A 25,200-nucleotide genomic window follows, 5' to 3' on the forward strand; every position below is an offset into this window, starting at 1 on the left:
CGTCACAAAGTTTCAGGACACCATCATTATGCATGGTGCTTTAAAACTGGCTTCTAAGTAAGTTGTTATCACTGATCAATGGAAAGCTACAAGCAAGGTTTCTCATGCTGGACAGTGGCAAGATGTCATTGATCTGTAAAGGCAAGTACCTTAGACCACTCATCTACCTGTGGCCCCAAATTAAATTAAGTTCATAAAGCATAAAATATAGGTTCCTTACAGCATGAAGGACTCAGAGTGATGCACTCCATCACCAAGTTTTTATTCTTCACTGAGACAGAGATGTACTCTTGTGACAAAGGTGTCAAATTTATACCTTTGTATCCCATCATATATATATATATATATATAGATAGAAAGAAAGATATGATCAAGTGGATTCCTTGAATTTCAGAAGATCTCTCCATTGACTCATCCCCAAGGTAGATTCAATGAAACCCTATGCAAAATGTAATTTAGAACACAATACAAGAAAAGCTGCATTGCAATAAAAATACATCAGTATACTGGAAAACATTTTTTTTACCTTAGCTGAAATTTTCAAGATAATAAGACCTAAATGAAAACAGAAAATGTTTCAAGCTATAAATACAGTAGAACCTATCTTGAGAGACCACCTGTTTTGCTAAAGTTCAACTGTAACTTAAATGCAGCCAGCCAGATTAATATAAAGAATGAAAAAGAACCAACAGCTGTCTCATCTTTTCATCCCAGTGGATGATCCTACAGACCAAAACTACCCACTGAAGCATTAATACTTGGATAATAACGAGTCTGCTGTATATAAACATTTGCTAATACGGATTATAAATGCATAAAAGATATTCATCTTTTTTCAAGATGATTTGATATATTTTGGGATTATTTTTGGGGGTCATAAATATTTTTATTTCACTCAGCCTGGATCCAACCTGATCAAAAACCAAACATATATCTTTGAATACTATATGAAATAATGACAATATTCTATGCAGTTCCTAACTAGCATGAATGGGATCTTGACCCCTGATGTCTACCCAGATTGTGAAGATGGAAAACTTATTCTTGGTTCATGAATATACTTTCAAAATTAGAAACAAATATGATTTTCTATGCATTTGGTTACAGTCCCTCTGGTGTCTTAAACATGCCTCCTCCTCATACACCCCTCACCCCATGTACCCAGCTAATATATGGTACAATATTTTCAGGCAACAGAAAATCTGTCCAAATGCATGACAACAATGCACAAGGGCACACTCAAGCATTACTTGACAGGATTTTTTCTCAGATTTCCATATGTAATCTCTGCATCCTTTAGCATGATGAATCAACACCTCATTACTTAGTCAAACTTTGCCATGGCACTGACATTCTTTCATGAATTTTAACATTCTGTCCACATTTCTTGTCAAGATTTTACAAATTTTTATACTGAATGTGATATATTTCATGCATTTATAAAAATATTCGTCTAAAACAAAATGAGCTTTAACAGTATTACCGACCATGGAAAGTGACACCCATATGCTTACTATCTGCTAGCAAACAAAATACAATCACTGGAGGTATCTGGCATGTTCCTCTTTCACTGAAAAAAAACCCACAATTTTCTAATATACAGATACATGTTCACTTTAATAACTCTATTGAAAACACTTGAGCTTATATGAAATTTTAACCAAAGGAGATAGTTATAAAAAAGGAAAATATGTGCATTTAGTTTGTGCAATATGTTACAGGATGATTCACTACTACATTATATACTGCTGACTGTAAAATATAAGCATGTTGTAAATGAAATACCATCAAGTCTTTGCAAGTATGCCATCTACTTATCATAAAAATTCTTTAAATATATATAAAATTATGAAACATATTTGCCAAACATTTACAGATTACTTTGGGGGAAATAAACTTTAGTGGTAAGAAGAAAAGTTTGTTAGTTTTATAGACATAAAATTCTAACACAATTATATCCTATGCTTACCAACTAAACAAAAATGCCACTGTAAATAATGACTACTGCTACACTTATTGTACCAGGGTCTAATGAAGTTATTATAATGCATTGTTTTCGTTACCAGCTTTTAACTTTTTGAACAACTTTGTCATAATAGCATTTGGTAATAAATTGGTATACTATCTTGTTATCTTTCTCTTGCAAGGAACTACTTCATATATACAAAAAAATATTCTGAAAAAAGGAAAAGGAAATATGTCCACGAAGGGTAATTGGTAGCTTTCACAATAAACAATAATACAAATAAAGGACACTAAAAGCAATATAGCATGACAATATTCACTTTATTATTTAATATATTTTACTAGTATTACCAAAAAAAGAATCAATATACTAAATTACCGTACATTCAAAATCACCATGTGCAAAGCTGTACAGGAAATGATAAACTGGCATCATGATAAATACAAGGAAAGTATGTACATTACTATCTCTTAGTGCAAGAACATTGCCCGCCAATGATACCACGATTAGAAAAACAATATCTGATCAAGTTTAAACTAATTGCATTTGTTTTATATAAGATTATTTATAACAAACAAGTTAACAGATCCAAGTGGACTTTTTTCTTGTAAAATCTATCACACAGTAAAATATAAATAGTACTTCAGCTAGGAAAATGAATTATAGACATGATCATAGATGGAATTTGATCTGAGGCAATACATCAGAATGGACATAAAACACACTTCTCGAAAATAAAAACACAAGTAAGGTACCAGCTATTTACATTTCAAAATACAACATTAAATTACTGCTATGATAATTACGAATACCATAATTCCTCTGACCTTAACAAGTATCCAGTCAGTCTTATGACATCTGCAAAATACCTGGCAGTTGTCACGACACACAAAAACAATTTGTAAAATATAATTTTAACTACTTTAGATTTTTTTTTATTTCAAAATTTTGTCATAAGAGAATTTTACTTGAACTGTTCTTTGCCACTTGTTTTTACACAAAACTCAAAAGCAGCCTGATGTTAGATCATTAGTCTCTGATGCATATTTTACTGTAGTTCCCAAGTTTACTCTTCCTCTTGGCTTCAGTTTACACCATAGTAAGGTTTGACAGTCACAAGGAGTATGTAAGAGTACTTCAGCTATTAAAGCACTGCAGTTTATACTTAAGCAATCAAATATTACCCAGTGGAACAAAAGTACAAAAATGGCCACTGGAAAAGGGAATGACTGTTGCAAATCAAAATACATTAATCAGGAAAGGGAGATAATTAAAGTTTCAACAACATGTCTGCATCTTGCTAGATTTGTTATCAATTATCATGGAAATGAAAACTGTCAAGTAATCAAAAATAAAAATAAGAAAAAAAATCATTTAGTTAAAAGCAGTCATACATTCCTTAAAGAACAAGAACTATGCAGAGAGTCTACTGTTATTTATTTTAATAATTCCTGCTCTTGGTGGTCTCTTTGCAAGAAAGGTGGTACATGGGTTGAGTGCCAATACATCTAAAACAACTGTTCATGTACTTTAATAACAAATGATGCATCTGAGAATTTGAAAAATGCAATAATCCAAAAATCACAAGCAAAACTCTCTTCAAAACGTTTGTACTTAGTATTCTGCCTCTAAAATTAGTAGTAATGACAAAATGAACCCATTCCTATAATTAAAATATACTTAGAAAATGAGTATAACATTAATTTTTGTGAATTATATATAATATTAGTTCATTGTTTCTGAAAGAAAAGTTAAAGCATAATTTGAATTTCACTACATACCTGATTTACATAGGATACTAAACACTCAATTCACATGAATGCAGTGAATCAAGAGTGGTATGCCCTATCTGGAAGGAAATCTTTATTTGTGTACTGTCTTGTAAATAGATTCATTGACTGTAGTAAAATGGAATTATGTTTGTGTAAGGTACAGAGGTTGAACAAGTATTCCGATTTATGCCTGTTATTATTTCCCCATTTCCTTGACTCAAGTGCATTAGAAATCAAAATTGGCATTGAGATGAGAGAATGAAGGAATCACAACTGTTTGACATTTATAAAGAGTTTGAAATCAGACATGTAGACCTGCAAGCCTAGACCAACCCAAGAAATTCTTCTGAATAATTGTATGATCAGGAAAATGGCAAATGCATACTGAAATTGTAAATTTTTATAATGTTTTTGATGACACTAAACAAATGAGAAATTGCACCAAATCTTGCTGTAGTTTTGCAAAGATGTGCAAATTGTCATGAAAATTTGATTAGCAATGGAGTAGTAATGAAAAGGTCTGTAGCATATTGCATTCTGAAATTAAATACCACATTGTATGTGATGTTGTAAGCAATCATATTTAGTGACTAAATACAACACTGTGTATGACAACGCTGTCAACAATATTATTTATTTTCCACACTCTGTATATGATAATGCAGTCCGTAATCATACCAAATACCACATTGTATATGATAATGCTGTAAGCTAACATATTTAGTTCCCACACACTGTATATGATAATGCAGTACATAATCATATTTAGTTACCAAATACCACATTGTATATGATAAATCTGTAAGCAATCGTATTTAGTAACTAAATACCACACACTGTATATGAATATGCTGTAGGTTACCATGTTGGAGAGTTTGGGGGTTTGTCAGCAGTTCTCATGCTGCATGTTATCTTACAGGTGTGTACAACCTACTTCCTGTGACCTGATTTCATCCAGTTACATTTACATTGTACAGGTACATTAATAAGTCACTATCTGGCTGATGCCCAGGAAAAAAGCTGCACATACATGTTGTAGGAAATTGGTAGACTTCACATAACGGTTGGTTGCTTGTAACCAATTGATTGACTGGTCTTTATTAGCACATTAGTACATGAAAAACTTGCTAGAACAAAATACTGATACAGTGAAGATAATGCCAAAATTACAAAAAAAATCCAACGAATGCAAGTTTTTGCAAGATAATCCTGCTCATATCCAAGGCACTTAGCAAAGTTAATAGGGCATAGTAACTAGGCCACTGTGACATTCTCATGGTAGTGATGTGTTGCATTCCTCAAAATTAAATGAACAATAAAGTTCTAATAACCTAATATACAACACAGTCTAGGAGATGGGACTAACTGTAAAATCTTGACATAATCAATCAGCTTTAAGAGTAGAGTCTGTTAATTACTTTTGATACTGCTGAGAACTGGAAAAACTATAACTTAATATCAACACTAATAAACTGGAATAGGAATACTAATATCCTGGACACTAGCAACACAAACTGCATGACCTTGAAAGGTGAAACCTTTGTTCCACCTTTGGCCTTAAGGAAAGACACAAATATGACCTATCTTACAAGCCTGCATAAGTAAACACAAGTGGCACAAATAAAGATAGACAAGGGCTTCCAAAGATTATGGAATGAACACAATAAATAAATAAAATGCAATCTAATATCAATGATCCATGTTTGCACAGAGCCCATGAGAAAGAAATGATGGGCAAGACTATACAGATTATGAAAAGTGATAATTTGATGTGCAATGATAATTCAGGAAATGACTGCTTGGGTTTTCTCGACAACTATTCCCCTCCCATTCTGTTTGTAAGAAAGTCTCTTTTTCTACTGAAATTTTTGGTACAAAAACTAGAAAAAATTCTTTTAGTGTTCATCATCTCAAGAGAGAAAATCCTAACTTTGAAAAGTAACCCTGTACATTGCTGTGACATTGTAGGCTGGAGAGGACATCCTAACTTTGAAAGGTAACCCTGTACATTGCTGTGACAGTGTAGGCTTATTCAATGTTGGAGAGGACACACTAACTTTGAAAAGTAACCCTGTACATTGCTGTGACATTGTAGCTTATTCAATGTTGGAGAGGACATCCTAACTTTGAAAGGTAACCTTGTACACTGTTGTTAACATTGTAAGCTTATTCCATGTTGGAGAGGACATCCTAACTTTGAAAAGTAACCCTGAACAAGTTGTGACATTGTAATTCAATGTTGTAGCTTTATGAAGATGAATAATTACATTCTGTCATACCAATCATAGTCTTCAAATTTCATCTCATTTCTTGTCATGTTGTCACAATTTCCATTTAAATAAACCAAGAAGTGGCAAAAGAACCTTCCACTAAATTGCTCATTTATCTAACCAAATTTATAAAATCAGGACTACAAAGAACATGAAAATTTTAATATGTATTTTTTTTAAAATTATACTTTTTTTAAACAAAGAAGAGACAATATGGTGAGAGAATAACTCATCCCAACTCCCGAGTCCAATATTTACTAAGAATTAGATTGTGCAGGAATTGAAGAGAAACAACTTTTACTCCATTTATGCAATAATTTTCTCAGTTAATAAAATATAATTAGAGTCACCAACTTTAAATAAAATAGAACCCCTGTGAGGTGTTCACAAGAGACAAAAATGTGAACTATACATCATAGGCAACACATAGATTATTGCGTTATACAAATGTGAAATATATGTATGAAGCCAGCGTAAATTTGTAGTCTAACATACAAATAGTCAAAATTGTGTACAATGTTACATACTGTCCATGAATAAAAAGGTATGAAACTTATTGGAAAAATATAGAAACAGTCAATTATGGCCTAATAACATAGCACATTATCATTATTATTCTTTGTATTATTTGTGATGTGGAATGGTACACTTCAATAAAGCTTTCAGATACAAGGCCACTGACTGTTACGAGTCCATAGGCTGATTATTAGATACCATTTTACTCAGAATTCATACAGAAGACATTCTCAGCAAAATTCATGATGCAAAGGGTACAATGCACAATATAAATTTTGCTAACCAATAAAATAAAAGACTAGACCATCCTCTTCTGTCAAAATAGTGAATACACGTGCTGTAAATTGTTTGGCAATGGTATAGAAAGTATGCTATCTGATGTTAACTGGTTCATAATGACTGTTCTCTAAATAAAGGATTCTAAATTATACCCAACATAAGTAAATCATTCAAGATTTCTTTCCCTTTTAGCTACACATCCAGCAACTTGTCTCAGTCCCCAACAGAACAGGCTTAAACAAAACGAAAGAGACTTGAGAGGAAAGCTCCATAGACTTGATGTTTTCTCTGACCTCCCATCAGGCAGATCTGTATATATTCACAGTCTCAGCTTTGTATCAAACAGAACTGTCTGAAAAATTAAAGATATCCTGATTAACAAACATTTTAGGTCTGTAAAAAGAAAACAATACGAAACACAACATTTTTTAAATATTTTTATCATGGTTTGTATTTTCAAGGTAACTACCATCTAGAATAATACAAATACACAAGATTTCAAGATAAAACCATTTTTTTCCATTTAACTTATATTAATCACAAAAAGCAAGAATTTCAAATTAGCTGTTGTGGTGCACATTTTGTATGTCAGCTTGATATCAGTTTATTTAGGCAGAGTGGACATCATTAGAAGGTTTCTGGCAAAACCCCATGTCATAATTATCATCTAATCTTTGGGGTAGTGACAACAAATTTTTTATGACAGTTGTCATAGCTGCCATACTAGACGTATGACTGGCAACATTTTCATTTAGGACCAATTAGGTCTTGTAAGAAGCCTATTGCTAAAACCCAACATTGATATAGCTAACCATCTGGACAGGAGTAGAGATAATATTTTCAAGATATGACTTTCCATTCAGGAGTAGCAATAACAAGATTTTAAAGATGGCTGCTGTGATGGCCATACTGGACCTCAGATTGGTAAATGTTTTCATTTAGAACCAGCTAGACATCACAAAAAGACTTTCAGTGAAAATACCATGCTGGTATGATCATCCATTCAGCATGAATTGTGACCACAAGATTTTCAAGATGGCTGTTGAGGTAGACATATCAGACTTCAAATCAGCACCATTTTCAGACCTGCCAACCCACACAAGACCTTCTCAGTAAGGCCATCAATATTTTTTCTGTAAGTCAGAAGTGTGATATCTCAATATGCACTCTTACTGTCAAGTTGGAAAACATTAAAAAAGTTCAGAAGTATCAATCAAAACTAATGCTGTTATGGTAAACACATTTCCATTTTCCTTAAGTCTGTATTTTAAGGGTCATTTCTTAAGATGATCAAATCAAAAGGGTGGGTGGGTCTGTATTTTAAATTTGGTACCATCTAGATCAGGGGTCTCAAACACGCAGATCACCAATCCATATCGTGGTCCACAAAATGACCAGTGTCACAAGGTTTCATGAGAGATAACAAAGGTGGTGTGGCCCCTGTGTGAGCATAAATGCCCTGATGCGGCCCTCACGGCGGTTTGAATTCGAGACCCATGATCTAGACATAAGTAGTCTTTCTGTGAAAACCCAATGTTGATATGACCATCCATTCAGGAGGATTAGTGATAACAAGATTTTCAAGACTGCCTGCCACCCAATACTGATATCCAAGATTGTATGTCTCAGCATGTAAGACAACTAGACCATGGGATGAATGGTGTGTGTGTGTATGTGCAAAGTTTCATGGCAATCCTCCAAACAGATCAGGAGTAGTAGTGATAACTTATTCTAGTGGATGGATGGACAAAAGACAATCCATTAAGCTCTTCTCGTCTATGACCAGTAGAGCTAATAAATCTACATACATGTTTTGTTCTTAGTCAGTAGAAAATAACAAGTTTTATATGGTGAAGGGATATATCAATGTCATCAAAACTTTTTTTCCCCATAGGATGTGAACAAAACACAAATATGTTTCTGTATTTATTACATACCTACTTTTTCATGCCTTCTGAATATGTTCCACTATACAGTGTGAATGGAATGAGATTTACTATTCAGTGTACTCAAGCATGTAGAAATGCAGTCTTCAGAGAAAACCCACAGTATAGTTCCAGTTTGAATGTGCAATATGGAAATATAGATTACACATTGGTTTCAAACACCAGTTCAGCCATGAGTATGCAATAAACTTTTGCATGAATCCTAAGCATTTACAGTGCATTAAGTAACAATTTTCCAGTTCAACATAAGAATTTTCCCAATTTCCATGTAAACTACAAGGTTTATGACTTGAAAAAAAGGGTTAAAAAATGATTTACCTAATTTCCTACTCTGTATGTGTGTGTGTGTGCATGTATGTGTGTTGGAGGATGCGGATCCACTTTTACTCAGGAATACCAGTATAATGGTTCTTAGAGGAACAAGATATTCAAAAACTTGAAAAGGTACCAATGTACAAAGAGAAAGAGGCGAGAGATCATATACACTAGACGGATCCAACTGCAAATATGATTATGTACCAGCATATCTCAATATATGCAGTGTGTAGCAACCAACAGATAAGTAGGACAAACAACACAGACCATAATCTCCAATGCACCAAGTAGATCTGAGACTATGCAGTTGTTATGATTAACTAGCTGTACAGCTCCTGATCTGCCTGTCCAATAAATGATATATGAGGGTCTAAATAGTTTGTTAGGACTAAACAGTAGAACAACACAGATTCTGATCTGCTAGTGCATTATGTGATGGCAGAGCTGGGTCTGTGCAGTTTGTTAGGACTAAACAGTAGAACAACACAGACTCTGATCTGCTAGTGCATTATGTGATGGCAGAGCTGGGTTTGTGCAGTTTGTTAGGACTAAACAGTAGAACAATACAGACTCTGATCTGCTAGTGCATTATGTGATGGCAGAGCTGGGTCTGTGCAGTTTGTTAGGACCAGTCAGTAGAACAAAACAAACCCTGATCTGCCATCACCTTTTGCTGATTCTATCTGCAGGTGAATCTGACTTCAGTGCGTGTACATGTATGTCACCACACAGTTAAAGTAGCAAATATCCACATGTACACAAACATACAGTATTTCACCTCAATGCCCCATAAGAAATTTATGGATGAATGCAAGTTTTTCTTTTTCTCTCCTCACCCTCCAAAAAAATACAGACTTAAATAACCATAAAAGTAAACTAAATTATGACACTTCATGCTGTTGTGGCACAACAAATGTACAAGAACTGAATATGGCTTTATCATTCAGCAGACAGTTATTGAAATGATAAACAAACCAGAGTTCTATTTCAACAAGAAATTTCAGTTTTAAGTGTTTGTAAATCTGAAGGTAACTTTGAGATCCATTTTTAAAAAAATATACACATCTCTACCCCTATTGTCACATTGTTATATCTTCTTTTTATCTTGACATATCCTTTATTATTTAACTGTTTTGCTCTCTAGTTGACGAGGGCTCCAAATTTAAAGATGTTCCCTGGAGTTTATTCTCCTGGTAATTCTTGTTATGCTAGAAAGGCTTGTGTATATCTTAGAAAAGAAACAAAAGCTTTTTTTCTGTTGATATCTGAAAGATTTAAGTTGATTTAAACATCAAGTTTACAACCAAGCTTTCTGATAAGCACCTGTCAAAAAACTGCTTGCTCAGCATAGCCATTTTCACTTCTTGTTAATTGATGACAATAAGACATACCAACATATTTTCAGTTTTTGTATAATTTAAAATTCAAAAGTACTTCTTTAAGAAAACAGCAAACATTGCACTTATTTTCTTCTTCTGTATTTCAAGCATACTTCATGATTATGCAAGTTAATTTTCTAAATATGCAGGGGTAGTCTTATTTATTGAATCTCTACTTCAAACAGTATATGCTTATTCTACTAGTGATCAAACTTCAATATGAATCCAAGCAGGTGATAAGTTTGTGTAACTTTCTTCACACTGCAAGTGTTGTAAACCTGACTATTATCTTCCTCTCTATCAGTGGTGCCACCATAACCCAGTGTAAAACTAATACAAAAGCATGTGCCACTAATGTCTAATTGCTTTCAATTTTAAACTGGTTTGTAAAATAGTCCCCGTTTAAAGAATAATTTAAAAAATGAGTTCCTTGAAGAGACTGGCACTCTTGTTGTTGTTGTTGCTGTTATAGGGGCCCCGACTGGCACTCTTGTTGTTGTTGTTGCTGTTATAGGGGCCCCGACTGGCACTCTACTGTCAGAAATAAATGGCCAGGAATTCAGGATATGATCATTATTGTTCTGGACTGGAAAATGCTGAAATCCTTTCTGATATTATTGAGTGGTAATATTTTCAAATTAGCCACTGTAGCAGCCATATTAGATATAAGATCAGAATCATTTTAAGGCAAGACTTTTGGTGAAATTCTTTGTTCAAATGATCATCATGACCATTCATGAGTATTAGAAGATTCTGAGTATAATCATTGTGGCAGCCATATTTTAAGTCGAACAGGTGCCAGGTTCATTCAGGACTACCTAAGATATTATAATCAGTCCACTTGAGAAAACTTTCTGTTATTAATTTCCATTTAGGTTCTGTAGCAATAACAGCATCTTCAAGATGGCTGCTGTGGCAGCCATATTGGGTGTCTAAGCAGCACCATTTTCAATTATGACCAATCACAAACAGCCAAGCCGAAGAAAAAAGCCAATCTTCTTCTTATAGCTTAAAATGATTAGCATAAAATTGTTTATTTTCATTGCATATGTTGCATACCTGTTTTGAGAAAAAATTTTTTGGCTAAAGCAAATAATGTTTCAACAATGAAATCTTAAGGGATTGCTAGTTCTAAAAGTTGCTTAAAAAACAAACCCAAAATAAACTGTTTTTGGTGTTTGAATCAAGCTGTATCACATTAAGATTATCTAAAGAGTCGTACAAAACAAAAATTACATTTAAAACAATCCACAGTCTTTCAAATTGTTTTTGATAATGACATCGGTGACAGCATCAAACACAAACTGCACATTATTTGTGTCTGTTGCACATGTGAAGTGAGTGTAAATTTCTTTGGTATCCTTTTTCTTGTTGAGGTTTTCAAACTGCATCTGGATGTAGGCAGCTGCCTCCTCATATGTGTTGGCCCCTGCAACAATGAGAAACAAACATTTATTTATGTTGATCTACGTTTTAACATGAAAATGAAATTCTTTACTTGTCTGATCATCTTCATTCAAAAAATTCTGAGGAGAAAAATTGGAACAAATATCCCATTCCAAAGTAACAAGGCCTTAAGTTTTCTTGAGCAATTAATTAGCAAATAAAGGTGAGAAAATAAAAACTCAAATATAAAAGTACAGTTCGACCCATTTAACATAAACTGAGATAAAATGATTTCCAGCTAAATAAAAATATGAGAGAGGGAGAGAAATTTAATAACACTTCTCACACAATATTTGTTATATCATTCCAAGGAAATGGGAATTATGAGCCCTTCCCAAGGATAGCAAAATCAAGATCCTTAAATTACAAGTCCGATGCGCTAATAAATGAACTACCACAACTTCAATTAGTAAAAGCAATTTGATTTTTCCCTGCAATCTTTTTTTTATCTTCTATAAATATTTGTCCTGCTCAATATGAACTTGTTAACAGGCTATTCTCTGACATGTTGGTATTTATCAAGTAGCTAATCTCCTCTACAAAGAAAAGAATGAGTGGTTATCACGAGTGTTTCACAAAATATTACCCTTAATACAACTCTTCCTAAAAGAGACAGGTTGTTCCATAACAATGGTAGTTACATAACCCAAACAATGAACTCTCTCTCTCTCTCTCCCAGTTGTTCATTCATTATGGAAACATGAAACAGAAAATGAAGTGTAGCAGTAACAAGGAAAATGTAATACTGCCATCAGACTTTCCTGTCTACATAAATGTTACTGGCCTGATCAGGCAGCAGATAACAGTACGCACATAAAAGATGCAATCTTGTTTAAAATCTTCAAGTATTACATTGACCACTCCGGTGGACTACTGGTTAGAGCATCCGTCTCAGGTGCGGGAGATCGTGGGTTCAATCCCTGGCCGAGTCATAGCAAAGTCTTATAAAAATGGTACTAACAGATGCATCACTTGGCACCAGCATTAAGAGGTTAGTGTTAGGACCGGTCAACCTAGTGTCAGAATAATGTGACTGGGTGGGACATAATGCTACATGTCTGCAACATGATGCCCTAGTGCTTGATATTATATAAACTGCCACACTGCAGACATAGCAGAGATATGACTGAATTTTTTTTAAAGCTATCTTAAAAATCCAAATCACATCACACTGAAGTATTACATTCAACTAAACAACTATATTTTTTTTGCGGGGGGGTGATGTATTGACTAACTTAAAATCACTGCATTGTATCTTTTCATTTTTGGTTGTTTTATCAGTGCCGTCTTGCAAAACTAATAAAGCCCATGTACATGAAACACAGATTAAACATGAAATAATTTCCTCCTTCTCTGCATTTCATATTATCCAAGCTGGATGGTATATCTATTTCCAGGCTAACAATGTGTTTAATTTTACAAAATGATCATACAAGGTCCATAAAAAATCCTTCATAAAGATGCAGTATCTTTGACTGTAATTAGCTGCTGATACATTCAGAATCATATATTTAGTCTTGCAAAGCAATTTCCTGATACAGCTATAATATAGCCTGGAGTGTTTCACATCTTAAATATTTAAAGCCATACAATGCTCCATCCATACAAACTTTTGCAATCTGGAAAAATGAAGTTGTCATCATCAAGTGGAATGACAAATCCATTCTACTGGGTATTTTTGGAACATGGATCAGCCTAATGTACATGACGAGGTTCAGAGGTGTGATCGCGACTCTTGTGCAGTATATAAACTATGTATTCTATATAGAAGATGCAAGACATCTGCTCCTCAAAATAAAATGGAGATGAAATCCTAGTGAAAAAACAGAACACGAAAATTTCATGTAAATAATGTGAGTGTGTGTGTGTGTGTATGAATAACTCCATACAGAAAATGGGCAAATGTGATACAAAAATGGGTTAAATCTATACACAAAATGGGTTAAATCTATACACAAAATGGGTAAACACTACACATCTATATAAACAAAATGGGACAACTTGTAATCAGGGGAAGAAAAGAAAAAATCTAAGGTTGTCCCTGAGCATCCAGTTTTGAATATCTGGTTTCTCTGCAGATTATTTGATTTCCCAGTATATTATTGCAGTTTTTTTCCACATATATGGTAAGTACTAATTGCAGACAATTCTGTATTTGTAACTCACCATCAGCCATGCTAATGGAAAATTTAGCAAACATATATTAAATTTATTTCACATATTTAATCTATTTTAGGTCAGCAAATAAAGGACAATCAGTTTCTTTATTCTCATGTTGTCTTTTTGTCCATCCACTTTCTAGCAGTTGTCTACCCCTGACCAGAAACTTATCCATATTTGATTGCTATCAGAGTTTAAATAATTGAGATTCACATTATAGTTAAGATGATACCAATAATCCTGTGTCTAAATTTATCAGGGTATAGTAAGCTTTCCATGTGGGATTTTTGTTTTCCGATTATCCCACAAGCCAATTTAGTGTGCAGCAATAATTGTGGATGGCTTAATTAAATAAACTTCCATAGTCTTTTAGATAAAGTTAGCAAACAGAAGCAACTGCAACATGGACTACAGCAATTGTCCATTTCTTCAACAGACCAATAAGCATAATCCTAGATCAAAGGCATTCATTGTATCAAGCCAAAGAAACTGCTATATGTTGCTATGTTGATAAAAGACAAACATTCACAAGTGTTGTTTCTTTAAAGGTTTACCCTGAGTGCTGGTAGTATGGACCACGATTATTTAATCCGATAGTGAGTTGCAAACACAAGGATTTGTGACCTCTAATAGCAATTACCCAATGCTCAACTAGAGAATTATATGGAGATAATTCAGGCACCATGCTGTAGGCATACAGAGGGAAACGTGGATCACATGCAGAGGTGCTGCCAGGATTTTTTCTAAATGGGTGAACCTTATCACCAAAATAATGGTAGTTCAATATTTACCAAACACTTTCAATATCCATCTTTCTTCCTGCTCCACTCTCTTATAGTCCTATTAAAATCAAAATCTTGAAGAGATGTTGCCTCTAGATGTATAAGCAATAATCTGTATGGCTGTGTCTAAGGTTATCCTCTACTTCTAACTTGTATAAGCATTAATCTGTGTGACTGTTTCTGAGGTTAGATTCTGGTTGTTGAAGCATTATTCTGTGTGTCTCTTTCTGAGGTTATCCTCGAGTTATATAAGCATTAATATGTGTGACTGTTTTTTAGGTTATCCTCTAGTTGTATAAGCATTAATCTGTGTCTCTTTCTGAGGTTATCCTCTAGTTATATAAGCATTAATCTGTGTGACTGTTTCTGAGGTTAGCCTCTGGTTGTATAAGCATTATTCTGTGTGAATGTTTCTGAGGTTAGCCTCTGGTTGTAGAAGCATTAATCTGTGTGACTGTTTCTGAGGTTAGCCTCTGGTTGTAGAAGCATTATTCTGTGTGTCTCTTTCTGAGGTTATCCTCTAGTTATATAAGCATTAATCTGTGCGACTGTTTCTGAGGTTAGCCTCTGGTTGTAGAAGCATTATTCTGTGTGACTGTTTCTAAGGTTATCCTCTAGTTGTATAAGCATTAATCTGTGCGACTGTTTCTGAGGTTAGCCTCTGGTTGTAGAAGCATTATTCTGTGTGCCTCTTTCTGAGGTTATTCTCTAGTTATATAAGCATTAATGTGTGTGACTGTTTCTAAGGTTAGCCTCTAGTTGTATAAGCATTAATCTGTGTGACTGTTTCTAAGGTTAGCCTCTGGTTGTAGAAGCATTATTCTGTGTGCCTCTTTCTGAGGTTATCCTCTAGTTATATAAGCATTAATCTGTGTGACTGTTTCTAAGGTTAGCCTCTAGTTGTATAAGCATTAATCTGTGTGACTGTTTCTAAGGTTAGCCTCTGGTTGTAAAAGCATTATTCTGTGTCTCTTTCTAAGGTTAGCCTCTAGTTGTATAAGCATTAATCTGTTGATTGTTTCTGAGGTGAATGTTTCTTATCTGTGAAAATTGTTATGTGCTGAGAACCCCCACTAACTTAATGGGAAATTTCCATTCGGGAAAATTTTAAGGTCAGAATCAAGACTGTATTTTTAACTCACACCAAAGTAAACTATTTTACAATTAATAATGATCTGAATATTTAATCCACAATCACGGAGAAATAATAGCTATGTATTATGTTGTATACAAAAAGATGTCACTGGTCAGATACACTTTTATCTTGATTTTGGACAAAGGGAAAGTACAAAATACATATATACATAACATATAGTCATGTAGAAAAGTAAAATGAAGAATACAAATTAAATATACATAACATCATGACTATCATCAGCCAGTATTTGCATAATGAAATCGTCCTCTAAAGATAAACCAACCGGGAATCAGGCATTTTGGGGTTTCTAGGTAGTCAGAAATGAAAGCAAAACTTCCATGATGGAAGGTCCAAATTATGACAGAATGTGCTACTTTAATCTACATTTGTGACTTATGTCACAATAAGCACTTTAAGAATAAAACTTGTATTATGCGCAGAGTACATTTTCATATGTGTGATTTGAGAGAGTTCTTGCACAACACTGGTCTTCAACTGTCGTACAAATTTTGCATGACTGTATGAATCACTCACCCTGGCAGCATCTCTGCTGGAAAATATATAAATCTCCATTATAATATTTAAAACGATAATTTTAATTAGTATTTTTCAGTTGCTTGACTGGGCTTTTACATAGGTAAAAGGGTCCACAGGCAATATATTTTAGTTGTCCCAGGCCACCAGGCAATATATTTTTCTACCCCTATCTATACAAGATCTGTGTTATTTCTGTACAGCGAGCTAAAGTCTATGTACACATTTCGACACAGGTGGAGACATATATTCAATCTAGGCTATTGATGCAATGTGAATTGTATGAGGGCAGGCGTGTATACGTGTAAATTCAGATACTCAGGAATGAAAAGTGTGAACAGCATTATCTCACCTGAATACTCTGGGAAACAAATTGTAAGAGGTGACTTCTTGATTTTTTCCTCAAACAAGTCCTTCTTGTTCAGGAAGAGGATAATGGAGGTGTCAGTGAACCACTTATTGTTACAGATCGAGTCAAACAACTTCATGCTCTCCATCATACGATTCTGAAACATTAGCATGGCAACATAGGTATGATATATTCTTATTACTTCCACTAGTCAAACATATTTCTGCATAACTGTAAGTGAATTTCAATTGATTTAAGAGATGTTTAAAAGTGGAAGGAAGAAAGCAATGTAAAACAAAATGAGACTTTGAAAGACAAGGTGCTTGCCAGATAAGTATTTCTAATATCAATTAAATTCATGGTTCCTGAAAGCATCTGCTAATTCTATTTTATTATAATAATTTGAATTGCATACTAAATATACTGAACTTAAATCCAGACCTCACTAATGTGACTATGTCCAGACTTCATTATTGTTTAAATCCAGACTTCACTTCACTACTGTACTGAAAACCAAACTTCACTACCGTACTTAAATCTAGACTTTGCTGTTGTGCTTAAATGCAAACTTCACCACTAATTAAATCCAGACTTCACTACTGCACTTAAATCCAGACTTCACTCCTGTGGTTAAGACAAAACTTATTTTGCACTTAAACACAGACATAAAAACCATAACAAATACACAATTTCTAAAAAAGTATCAAAATGTTTAGTAATTCACTGGAAAACCATTGACGATAGTTACATGTACACAATTCTCAGACATAAAAAGAAAGAAAAATGGAGAAACAGACTGGGGATCTTGTGGTTGCTTAGGACCCCATTCATAACACTGGGTAAGATCCCAGTCAGTTCAAGCCATCCTCTAAAAATGAATCTTTACAATATTATTGTAAAGTCCAGAATCCAACTTTTCTAAACACTTATTTGACATTCCCACCTATCACTCTATAATACACAAGAAAAATGCAGAAAATGCACAAAACTTTTGCTGGAATATTCACTTTTAGGATTCTGTAAATGGGGAAGCACTTTTGTCTTTTTGAATCTTGCATAGTAATAATCCCACTTCACCCTAACCAGTCCCAAGTAAACTTTTTTTTCCTCTTTACATTCTATTTCTTTAAAATGAAGATCACCTTACTCGTGAAGTATTTTAGCCATTTATAAACCCCAACAAACTTTGGTCTTAATCCATGTTCAGTCAAGCCACAATTTTACTCTTTAGTGCCATTTTCACAATGTCATATGACATTAATTACCCTATATACTTGCTTAAAAGTGAAGAGTTTTATTGAAAATTCAACTTATGCAGAGTCGAGGCTGTCTTATAAGCGCAACAAACAAAAAATTACATGAATAAGGAGTAATATTGTAAACTCTTTGTTTGCATTGCAAACAAAACACCATCAATTCAAACATTTTTATATTTTCATGCAACTAATCCCATCCAGAACAGATGATATCATAAGAAGTCTGTTGTTGAAAACCATATTTTCAAGATATAACTTATTTTCATTCAGTCTAATAACAAGGTTTTCAAGATCGCTCCTATGGAAACCATATTAGATGTCAGTTTCACAGCAATCTGCCAATTAGCTTAGGAGTATTGCAAAAAGATGAACAAGGTATGATCAGTAACAGACCATCCCATATGCTATACCTGGGGAGCTAAACAAGGTTGTGGAACAAGTGTTTAAAATGATCTTCTTATATCATTTACTGGTATTTTGTGCAATGTGTTTGAAAACTTGTTTCTTTAAATATCTGCATAATTATATTGTACACATCAGTAATTTCAGAACAGTAGTCAGATGAGTTCCATTCTAGCCCTTTTATGCATCTAAACTGCAAACAAATCATATGGCAATAAACATGAAATGTTAAATAACTTCCATGTTCTTCATCTTATGTTTTCTGCTTGGTTACCTCCCTTAGCTGCCAAAACTTACCATTTCTTGGTCCTCTGCAAGTGTAAGATCATATTCACTCATGGCCACAATAAAAATAATGGCTGTTACTCCCTCAAAACAGTGGATCCACTTCTTTCTCTCAGAACGCTGGCCTCCAACATCAAACATTCTGCAGCAGAAAATGCATTTTGTTTTCACAATGATCACTGGCAGGTCTTAATTTCATTGCCATTAAAAAAATTAAAAAAAATAAAAAGAAACACCTTGTACAAGACAAAAAGTGACTTTTATGTATGGATATTTATTGCTTCTGAAAATCAAGATATAGGCAAATTATTTTCTTTTTTTGTACTAAGTGCAAGACATATAGGGAGTTGCTTAATACTAATATTCTAAAATGTTTTTGTTTTTTTAAATCCTTTTAAAGGCTGTATTCCCAGAATTATGGAAATGCATGAGATACAGATTGAGGGGGAGTTTTTTAATGAGTCTTTGAGCATTCATCCAATATACAAAAAACAGAGGTCCACTAGGTACATTAATTTCACTGAACCAATTATCATTATTATTTACTGAAAATGGTAGTCAGTGCAAATTAATCGTATTGTTAACATTATACTAATATATTAGGTATATAATATTATTTAATTGTTTTAGCCTATGCATAATTACTAATTACAGACTACTGCATCTGTATGGGAAAATATGAAGGAGCTTTTCTGAGTAATACTGCACAACCTTGGGGAGTGCAGTATTACTTTGAAAAACAAAACAAAAAGTTCTAATTTTCCCATACAAAAATGCATTAAACTTTTTATTATATACTCATTTTGTTTTTCTACCTACGTGTGTGTGTGATTTGGATTTTTAATGTAGCTTTAAACACTTTTCAGTCATATCGCTACGATGTCTGCAGTGTGATAGTTTATAGTGATGTCTAGCACTGTAGCATTATGTCCCACCCAGTCACCTTATCCTGACACCAGACCGACTAGTCATAGCACTAACCTCTGAATGCTGAGCGCCAAGCAAGGCAGCTGTTAGTACCATTTTAAGAAGTCTTTGGTATGACTTGGCCGGGGATTGAACCCACAACCTCTTGCATTCAAGGTGGACACTCTAACCACTAGGCCACCGGAGCAGTCTTTCTACTCAAGGCTTAATAATAAAAATAATACACTACAAGAACTAAAGTAATTTAATTTATGCTGTATTCCAAAATAAATACATAACCTCAGATTCATCTTTATTCAGTAACGATATTAACACACACATAGCACTGACCAGTGATTTCTGAACTTCAAAGCATGCTCAACATTAGTTAAAAACAAAGAATTCTCATTCTGGTCTACTTAAAACTGAAATTTAGAGTTATATTGTGAATGAATGCACACTGAAAAAACTTTTCCAGTTCATCTGGAATCAATAGAGTTTGTTTTCTGTTGATCCAACTCAATTCTGCTTTTGATGGACTGGATTTATTGGGTCAATTCCATATGATGTACATAAGATTTAATCAGTTGAATCAACTACACTTGCTTCTGTTCAGTCATTGATTGATTGGAATCATATGTGGGAAAAATATGAATTTTCTTTTAAGTGAAACCAAAAGATGCTCAGGAATATCACATTCATTTCACTGTGAGTGTAGAAAGGAGAATGTGATTTCAGTTGGAAATGTAGTCTAAATTACAGTACAATTTTGCAGTGCGTATCAAGGTTTGGAACCCATGACATCGATCATGTCATTTAGATTTGCAGATCCAACTAAAAAGGTATATTTTGAGGACATTCAAGATGCATAAATGTTAGTATATTTATTGCCATTCTTATCCTCACCTACATGCACTCTGCAGGTGAGACCCCAGATATGACCTGTATGGCTTCTATTGCTAGCCTAACGTTGCAACTGCTGTGTGAATAGACCTAGACAGTACTGGTCATAGTCTGATTGTTGTTGTAGGTTTAAACATCATTTTTCAGCACACGATAGGCTATACATGGCAACCAGTATAAATGGCGGAGGAAGAACTCAGGAGAACCCTGGAAAGAACCACCAACCCATGAGAAGGTACTGGCAAGCTTTCTCACGTATCCACAGTGGCTAAACCCAAGACTTGAAACCACACAGATAGAGGTGAGATGGCAGTGATCTGTAATGGGGAGCACTTTAGACAACTCAGCCACTCAGGGCCCCTGGCAAGTGTGAACCATTCTATTTGCAAAAAGTTATGAATATTTCTCCTAAATAACTATCTTAAATGAACAGAATGGCATTTTCAATCACTGCATCTCTCAAGTTTGTTTTGGACATTTGCAAATATCACATTCATTGATTTGCTTGATTGAAAGTTTCATTTTTGACTCAACTCATCTACATCATTAACTTTATCATCTCTATCGACTGGAAGAACAAACTTAAAGACCTAATAATGTTTCCTGCCTTAAATATTCTCAGCATGTTTTTTAATCTTTTCTAATTTCATGGTGTTTGTTTTTGTAATCATATCATTATATGTTTTTTATCTTATAGGTGTTGTCTAATGTTGTAAAGCGCTTAGAGCTTCTAAAGATTAGGCGCTATACAAAGTCCTCATTATTATTATTATTATCTCTTCCTTCAAATGGATGAAACAGCTTTTTTAGTTCATCCATAAACAAATGTAATAAACGAAATGCTAAAGCATGAAATAGATGAGTGTACATCATTTACAAATTAGTTCCTAATACATTATACTATTGATAGACGCACTTGTCAGGCAATATGAAACTGTGTAATATGGAAAAATACTGTATGATTCTGACAATGTAAAGTTAACGAAGAAAAAACAAAAAGAGCATATAATAATGTACCATACTAAGTGGAGAATAAAGACAAATTTACTTGAAATGTAAATCTTTGAAGGTGAAGTGTGTCTCCACAATTCCTGTGGTCTTGACCCTAGTTCTGAGTACATCCTGCTCAGTGGGGACATATTCGGGTTGTGATATCCTGTCCAGTGCATTTAGGTAACTGAAACAGGGACAGAAAGCATTGTGATACATTACTATCTCAAGCATTAACATTATGTAACTGAAACTGGGACGGAAAGCATATGTTATCTCATGGTCAGCATCAATATTTAGTGAAAAAAGGGAAGTAAAAATATTATTTTCCACTAATGTGAAACTAAGATAAAGAATATCATCTTTTGAAGGGGCATGAAAATTGTTTTAATTACCATGATTTCACAGGAACAATTAAGTAGAGTATATTTTATCAAATTGTTGTTGTTGGTGTGTAGTTCTGTATTTGTTTGGCAGAGGGTAAAACTTGTAAACTTTGAACTTTATTTATGCATAATTATACAGTATTGAACCACTGCTATTGTGTAGCTTTACTTTTCTGTGTGTTCTAAAGCCTTGTCCATTCAATGTGAATACATCCTCCTACTGAAAGAAGAACTGTCAATAGGACATAGTGCACTCTTGCACCTTGCATGTCCATATGCAGAAAAGTCATCTTTTCTGCAGATGACGATTGTACCATGCCATCGTCGGAGCAGGATGGCAATGGGCAGTACATAGTACATAATTAGTTTTACCAACCCCATAAACAACAATTTAATAGCAAAAATAACTTCTGTCAAGATTGCATAGCTGAATTTGTCAGACGGGTAGGCTGATGTGTTCAACATTTCAAAAACATAAGAAAAATGGAATATGCACACCACTGGAGTGAGAGATCACAGAAAGATGGTGTTCCTCTGGTTCAGATGTTGTGCTGTGAGTTTGAGACAAAAAAAAAACCTGTACTTTGTTGTGCTAATGAGCAGATGAAGAAGAAGGCAGTATAGGATTGCCAAAACACTGCCTTCATTATGTCCTCCAAAGAAGAATTACTTACACAGACCCATGAGGCAGCCATGGTTCAAAACCTCACAAGTTTTGAATTTTTTAAAGGAAAGGTTTCTATCGGTAAGGGACCAATAAACTCTTTTGATTGTGGCGACAATCCATTATGAGACAGTGAAGGCTTTAAAAGGAACCCCAAAACGTAACCCTCCTATTCAACCCTTTCAAGGTTTAGAATCCAACTCATCAATGCTTCTGCTGAAAATGGGCTTTCTACATGCATCACCCAGATTTGTATTGTAAAAGGACAGATATTACCAGCTATCCTGTGCTTCTCTATGTGATGTATGCAACCTACATATATTCCCAAGAACTGCTCACCCCTTGGTGACCTATAGACTTAAGAAAAGGACTTAAGTTTCTCTAAAATTATCAAAAATGAAAACAAATTTTTAAAAGTTGATCAGCAGCACAAGTTTAAATTATTAAGAGACCTATCCAAGAAACTGGTTTCAATTACCAAACTCATCCTGGAATGAAGGTTTGATCTCTGGCACAACCACCTGCATGGGTATGTGAAGCCCATCTCTGAATAACAGACTCCCTAACAAACTCTTCCCTTAGGTTTTAATTTCCTAACCTCAGACAGCACTACTTGGCACCTCCTGTCAGTGTTTGCCTTTACCCTCTTCTGCGCTTCAGAGACCCCCAAATCTATAATCTGACCCCAGTTTTGATACCAAAGTTGTTTTTTAATTAGTCTGACCCCCAGTTTTGACAAAGGAGGTTTTTGACTCTCAGTCTTGCACCCCTAGGGTATATACTGTCCTGTACTGTGAAAATACTTCTAGTATAATTTACTCAGGTTTTTACAATTAATCCATTTTTTTAAAAAATTCTTATGTTACATGTTTAGGCTTGAATTAACATTAACACTAGAAAGAGTAAAAACAACAAGCTTTGAAAAATATAATAATTTATTTCCCTGGACAAAAAAATGTAACAATGAAAAAATTTGAACTTACGGTTTTAAGAATCAAATCCAAAGATAATCCAAGAATAATCTATTAATCAAATTTTATAAGTCCTAATAATAAAATGTTCTAATGATTTCAAGTTCAAGTCCTGATGAAGAATCCAAGATGGAAGATGATGACATACGATGTAACCTGTAGTGTGTTGAAGTCTATAGCTCCTTGTAGAAACAAGAAATATCACTCCGGTTTTGAAAATCCAAATAAATTTTTATAAGAGCTGTCTTGTTCAAGAATTTCATGTGAGCACACATATATTCCAGGAAAAAAAAGAATTAATCCTTTTGAATCCAAGTAATTTGAAATAACTCTAAACAACACAACAATTTCCAGTGTAAAGAAAAAAGCCCAGCTAACTGAGAATATTTCTCTAAAACACAGGTTATATCGTATTCTAAAACGCAGTTTTGAAAATCCCCAGGTTGTGAAATCGAATGGGGGTCACGTGATTGTGTTTACGCCTAACATGACAATGACGATAACCAATAATTTTACTCGAAGAAATAAAATAAAAAATTGTTTACATCTTAAAAGTCACATATTCCCATCATGACCTTGACAACAACCAATCATTTTAAACTAAAAATAGAACTTATTTACATGTCTACTACTATCTTTGAATCAAGGTCAGGATCCAGGTCAACACCTGGTGTTTACAAAAATGAACAGTCATGGTCCTAGCAAACAATATTTTGACATATAATGAAATTCAAAAATAGAAAAAGATTTTAAAACTTACAAACAGTTAAATCTGATATAATTAGATCAAATATATATATAACATAATAATCTGCATGACAAATGTGCTTACTACTCTGCCGAGTCATTGAGCTGATACTCCCTGGAGCGCCCCACACATTCCTGTACTCCTGGGTCCTTCCAGAGTCTCTTCATAATGGTCGCAACTTCAGGTGAAAGGTCCCCCTCATCAGCATTCCCAACCAGTGAGAAAAACAGACGTGCATCTTCCTAAAATACAAAAAAAGGAAAACGTTCCTGCAGTCTAGGCCACTAAATACTTATCATGCACTAGCTATTCAAAGTGTCAAAACAGCACTTGCATGCTTACCATGGTGGGTGCTCCAAACAGCAAAGGTTATATGTGATGTGTCCTCTGGTAATTCACTTGCATAGCTTACTATTTATTGTGTTGTAGAATACTGTTAACTTGACTGGAATACATCCTTCCATAAAGTGGAAACTTGTCAGTAGGACAGTCAACTCATGCAACTCGCATGCCCATGTGCAGAACAGTCATTTTTCTCATAGATGATGATTATACTGGAACATCAGACCAGGGGATAGTAGGAAGGCATTCAGCAATAGTGACAGGTTAAGCATAATATAATTAAAATTAGTTTAAGGACCCATTCCCTTTCCCTAACTACATTTTAACAGCCGTAATACATAACCTGTTGCTACGCATGGCTGAATTTTTCAGATGTTGTAACTGATTTAATATACTCAACATTAGGGGAAAAGATCCACTTAACTGAATGTTGGTGTCAATATGGATGACATGTGTCACATCATGCTGCAGACATGTAGCATGATGTCCCACCCA

The 25,200-nt window shown here is 34.2% G+C and overlaps 1 protein-coding gene across 1 annotated transcript; it reads right to left on the reverse strand.

Annotated features, from left to right (window-relative positions):
- Positions 1–2,267: 2,267 nt before the first annotated feature.
- Positions 2,268–24,600, reverse strand: LOC149788461 (guanine nucleotide-binding protein G(i) subunit alpha). The gene is made up of 6 exons (XM_089974445.1): positions 24,448–24,600; positions 21,653–21,781; positions 18,808–18,937; positions 16,856–17,009; positions 11,680–11,872; positions 2,268–7,155 (listed from the first exon to the last, which is right to left on the reverse strand). Exons 1-5 carry the CDS (start codon positions 24,528–24,530, stop codon positions 11,682–11,684), a joined length of 687 nt encoding a protein of 228 aa, XP_089830571.1. The 5' UTR covers positions 24,531–24,600; the 3' UTR covers positions 2,268–7,155; positions 11,680–11,681.
- Positions 24,601–25,200: the final 600 nt, after the last annotated feature.

Source organism: Sinohyriopsis cumingii, chromosome 11 (assembly GCF_028554795.1).
Source record: "Sinohyriopsis cumingii isolate HCF-2022 chromosome 11, ASM2855479v2, whole genome shotgun sequence".
In the NCBI taxonomy this organism is placed as follows: domain Eukaryota; kingdom Metazoa; phylum Mollusca; class Bivalvia; order Unionida; family Unionidae; genus Sinohyriopsis; species Sinohyriopsis cumingii.

Coding starts and splice junctions, on each gene's coding strand:
- LOC149788461 (XM_089974445.1), bottom strand. CDS start 24,530: ATGAAGAGACTCTGGAAGGACCCAGGAGTACAGGAATGTGTGGGGCGC. Junction 21,782..24,447: donor CTCAATGACTCGGCAGAGTA/GTAAGCACATTT, acceptor TCCCTGTTTCAG/TTACCTAAATGCACTGGACA. Junction 18,938..21,652: donor TTCAAAGATTTACATTTCAA/GTAAATTTGTCT, acceptor TTTCTGCTGCAG/AATGTTTGATGTTGGAGGCC.